We start from the raw sequence: 4938 nt of genomic DNA on the forward strand, positions 1-4938 counted from the left end.
CATCGTGAAGAAGAAGGAGAAGACGAAAAGATACAGGGAGACAGACACGTGAACAGCTTCAGATAGGAGAAAAAGAAGCAAGGTAAGTTGGAGCAGAGTTAAGAAGAGAGCGGAAGAGAAACTGCTGTGCTTTACATCTCGAATAGATTCTTGAAGAGCTTGTTTCTCGTCTTCGTGTTCCTTCGTATCGAAGATAAGCCGATCTAATTGTCTTCTTTGTTCATCTAAATCTCGCTTAAGAGCCGTCACTCTCATGAAGCCTTTTCTTTCTCTTTCTATGGAAGCTAAGAGAGCTTCGTGGAGCTTAAAAATCTTCTGCTTACACAAATCCGTTCTGAAGGGAAAAGAAAAGAAAAGAAAACGGAGAAATGAAGTGTTGGAAAGAAAAAGGAGAGAAAGAAAAACAGAAGAGATGACAATGAGAAGAACTACAGATATATGAGAAAGTATTCTTGCATGTGCATATTATATAATACATATATATATATATATATAAATGAATAGATAGCCTGAATCGATAGACAGAAGAAGCAGTGGCTGTAGACGATGATAGGCAGACTAATACTTGTAGCTTGGATATGTCAGTTCACATGATACATAGACATACAAATAAAGACCTCTTTGATGACCATTAAAACAAATGTTGTCTCCGACTGCGCTAAAATTCTCCATAAATGAAAAGCATAGAGAGACAAACGAGCTCGATGTATACAGAAAAATCCTAAGAATGATCGCCATTCATTCCGCCAGCTATCTTTGGAAAGTAGGCTTTAACTGCGAAATACAGAAGGCTCGGAAACAAGGTAAAACGACGCAGAGAAGAAGAAGAGAAAGAAGAAGAAAGAAACACGATAAGAGGAATAACGAAAAGAGAAGAAATTCAGGAGAAACGAAGAGATAGTGAGGAACGGCAAGGAGAATAATAAGAAGAAGAAGGGGTCTGTCTACGCATCAAGGCAAGTAGCTTACTTACTCGGCTCTATTTATTTTTCCTTCTTTACAGAGATTCTCAAGGACGTCATACAGCCCATCACTCGAAGTCTCAGGATTAACGTCTATATCTCTTTCTGATCGAATGGATTGCGGATCATTTCCCGAAGTGTTCTTCTTATCTCCCTCCTCTTTCTCTTGCTCTTTTCTTATCCTCTCAGCAGCTTCTTCTTCCTCCTCTTTTCTCCTTTCTGTGGGGATACTTGCTTCATTCAACAATGAAGAGGAGGAGGAGGAAGAAGAATCTAAAGAAAGATCCTTTATTCCCTTCTTATCTTCTTGTCTGTATTCTTCTTCTTGGCTAGAAGAATTCTCCGCTATCAACGGGGAAGTTTCATTCATGCACTCATCCAAAAAGTTCTCTTGATCTTGTAATGAAGAGAATGACGATAGCTTATGATGACCCCCCTCATCGTTCTGGGGTGGTGTATGTACACCCGAAGAATCATCTACATCGATGTTATGTGAAAGCACGCCGCTTTCTTCTTCTTTTTTTCGACTGCTTTCTTCGCCATTCTCATTCTTATCATCTTCATCATAACTTTCACTCTTTTCTTCTTTCCTTGGGTCCTTTTCAAAAACCTCTCTTCTCTCCGAGAAAGATTCCTCCTCTTCTTCTTCCCTTTCTGCGTGTCCCTCGGAAGCCATGATCTCTATCTTTTCCTCTTCACTCCCCATCTTCTCTGTCTTTATCGAATCTTTTCCCAGTACAGAAACGATATAGAGAAAGAGATAGGATAGAAGCGAAGAGATAGACAGACAAGCAAAAAACTCGGTATCGCTAGTAAAGTCAAGAGAAGATAGGGTGCATGACTATATTCATTCTACATTCCATCGTAAATGAAAGAAAAACCTCACTTATAGACCACTTCTTCTTCTTCTTCTCTTTCTTCTCTCTCTCCTTCTTCTATTTTCTTAACTCTTCCTGCCTTCATCTAGGTTTGGTAGTGTCTATAGAGCCACCACAGTCAAGAGAACACTTGAGAAGCAGATACATACATACATAGATAAATAGATAGATATGTCCCTTGTCTCTCTCTATGTATCATCTGCCTCTATCAGGGGAGTTTAGACTAGACACCAATACAGAAATCTACTTCTCCTGGGACTTCTCTTTCCCTCATAAAAAGAACGAGGTCGATGAAAGAAACTCCTTCTAACAGTTTCTCTCCTCTCAAGCGGTCAGACCTCTCTCTCTCTCTCTCTCGAGCTACCAGAAAAGCGCACCCTCTCTTCTTTCTTTCTTTCTTTCTCACTCTTTCTTTTTTTCTTTCTTTCTCTGGGATTTCAATGTAACTGATAGAGTCATTCAGTAAAGAGAGAAGAAGAAAAAGATGGGACGAAAAGGAAGACGACAGGCTTCCCAAAGAGGCGGAGAAAAGATGTAGATGAGAAAGAAGGTGTGTATGGTATAAGCAAAGAGGAAGAGACAAAGGAAAGAGGTTCAGTCCATCAGAGACTAGAGAGAGAAATACCTTTCTTTCTCTCTTCTGTGAAAGAGCAGCCGACCATCGAGACGAGTTGTCTCTGTCATGGAAAGGGAGAAGAGGAAAAGAAGACCGTCGATGCCAGCTAGCCAATCGATAGAAAGGAGAGAAGACTATCGACTATAAGCCACTAGAGGCAGAGCAAGATATGAAAAGAATTTGAAAAAGAAGAGAAAAAGACAGACAAGAAGAAACAAAAAGAAACCGCTCCTCCTATCTTCACCGAATAAAACTATATATATTTATACATAGATACCTATATCGAAGATATATATATATATATATACAGATATGTGTTGAGTAGATATGTAGATATATATCTACATGCATGCGGAGAGACTTTGAAGTTTGCTGTGTTTCTCAGAAAGCCTTCATTTCTTTGTATCTGTCAATGAGGCGAGAAGGACAACAGGAAGAAGAAGAGAAGAAATCTTGAAGGCGCTAGTACGAGAGAAGGAAGAAGAAAAGACCCGATCAGAAAGCCCAAGTGAAGTTTACGAAGGAAGAAAGCGAGAGAAATTCTCGACTGCAGGAGGGGAGGAAACGTAAACAGCCACGACACCGTCTTATATTCGGTGACATCGACAAGTGCATAAAGAGATAGGGAGACGTGAAGACAGGTAGATTGCTAGATATGTAGACATATGGATATACGTGTATATATAGATAGAGGAAAGAGAAGAAACGAAGAGAGATGTGCGAAAGAGACCGAGTGTAAGGAAGAAAGAAGATCGAAGGAAAAGAGAAATTTACAAAATGAAGAGTTGAAAGAGTGGGAAGTCTGTCTCCTTCCAAGAAGAAACAAGAAGAAGAAAAGAGAAGAAAGATGTCTCCCTTTCTTCTCCGAGTAGCAGGAAGGACAGTAGAGATCAAGAAAGAACTTTGCCTCGTAGACAGTCCGTAGGCGAGAGAGGAGAGGTTTGTATGGAAGGCAGTGCTGGTTGAAAGAAGAAACAAATGGAGATGATAGAGAGGAAGACTCTAAAGAAAAGGAGAAAAACCATAGTTCTGAAGAGACGGCAAGAAGAAAAGAAAGGCTATGATAGGCAGAGCCAGTCGTCTCCTACTCTATTGCTACCTACTACGAGGACTAAAGGAAAAGAAGAAGAAGCAAGAAAAGAGTCGAAAGACCCGGAGAAGATTCAGAAAGCATTGAGTTGAGAAGATCACATATCTCTCTTCATCTTCATCGTTCGACAGTTCTCGAAGAAAAGGAAAAGGCAGAAGGCTGAGAGAAAGACGATGGACGCGCCATGAGGAGAGAGAGAAAGATTTGCTTGGAAACGTAGCAGAAAAAGAGACAGGAAGGGAAAGGCCGAAAGGAAGAAAAAGAAGAACTTCAGAAGGAAAGTTGAAAGTAAAGCGGGAAAAGAGGAGAAGCGAGAGAAGAGGAAATTACACAATAGAGGAGGTAATGAAGAGAGAACCTAAGAGAGACTTGATACAGATAAGACTAAGAGAGGTGGGAGAAGGAGAAAGAGAAAGACACAGAAGAGAAGAGGGAGATCAAGGAAAGAGAAAAGCGCTTGTCTTCTGCATCATTATGAGGAAGATGACAAAAGAGAGATCAAAACATGTTCATAGAAGGACAGAAGAAAACATTCCCAACTTTTCTTCTTTCTTTCTTTCTTTCTTTCTTTCTTTCTCTCTCTTGAGACCTCGAAGAAGAACGTCATGTCTCCCGCCCTCCCTCTGGAGAAAGGTAGCAGCAGGCTTCCTGAAGAAGCTTCTCGAAAAGCAGAGAAGAGAGAAAGCAAGGACCGTCTCTTCCCTTTTTCATGAAGGATGATGTCTTCTTCTTGTATGTCTTGTAGAGCGCAGAAAAGACGAGACAAGATAAACGAGAGAAAGAAGACAGAGAAAGAAAGAAAGAAGCAAGTCTCGAGGAAGGAGAGTAGAGATAGTCTTTGCCAACTTTTCATTGAAAAGAAAAGAAGAGACATTTTCGCATCTAGTAGCCTTACGACGACTACGCCAAGACAAGGAACCTGCCTCATGGAGGAGAAAAGATCATCTGGAGTGTATATACACCGAACGAGTACTGTTGAGAAAAGAAGACTTGCTGCATATGCTTTTCCTGACGCTGTTGCTAAGCTCCCGAAGAATGAATGAGAATACGAAAAGGGAAAGATTGCATAGAGAGTGTCTATAGCACTTCTCTTCTTTCTTTTCTTTCCAATTCTTCTGCACTGGCTTGGTCTCTTTTTCTTCTTGTTCTTCCTTCGCTTTGTGTGCTAGCTCGTCACTTCGCTCTTCTTTTCTTCGTCTCTCTTTCCTCGCCCGAACTCTCAGCGTCTCCTGAAAGAAAGAAGAGGCACAAAAAAGACTGCTTTTCCTCTACTTTCTTATTCTACTCTCTTTCTCATCCTTGCTTTCCCTATCTTCACGGGTCTCTGCTGTCTCTCATGCAAAGACGTCCTCTCTTCTCCTTCTTCGTGTTTAGAAGGGAAATAGGACTAGT

The 4938-nt window shown here is 40.8% G+C and overlaps 2 protein-coding genes across 2 annotated transcripts; both read right to left on the reverse strand.

Annotated features, from left to right (window-relative positions):
- Positions 1–3: 3 nt before the first annotated feature.
- CSUI_010606 (uncharacterized protein) lies at positions 4–2695 on the reverse strand (the record flags this gene model as incomplete). The annotated part of the gene is made up of 2 exons (XM_068070709.1): positions 974–2695; positions 4–334 (listed from the first exon to the last, which is right to left on the reverse strand). Coding segments are annotated over exons 1-2 (1026 nt in total), but the record flags the coding sequence as incomplete, so codon positions are not given.
- An 80-nt stretch (positions 2696–2775) lies between these two features.
- CSUI_010607 (uncharacterized protein) lies at positions 2776–4453 on the reverse strand. Its single transcript, XM_068070710.1, has one exon. It carries the CDS (start codon positions 4418–4420, stop codon positions 4019–4021), a length of 402 nt encoding a protein of 133 aa, XP_067917315.1. The 5' UTR covers positions 4421–4453; the 3' UTR covers positions 2776–4018.
- Positions 4454–4938: the final 485 nt, after the last annotated feature.

The sequence above is a fragment of the Cystoisospora suis genome, assembly GCF_002600585.1.
Source record: "Cystoisospora suis strain Wien I chromosome Unknown contig_7860, whole genome shotgun sequence".
Lineage (NCBI taxonomy): Eukaryota > Apicomplexa > Conoidasida > Eucoccidiorida > Sarcocystidae > Cystoisospora > Cystoisospora suis.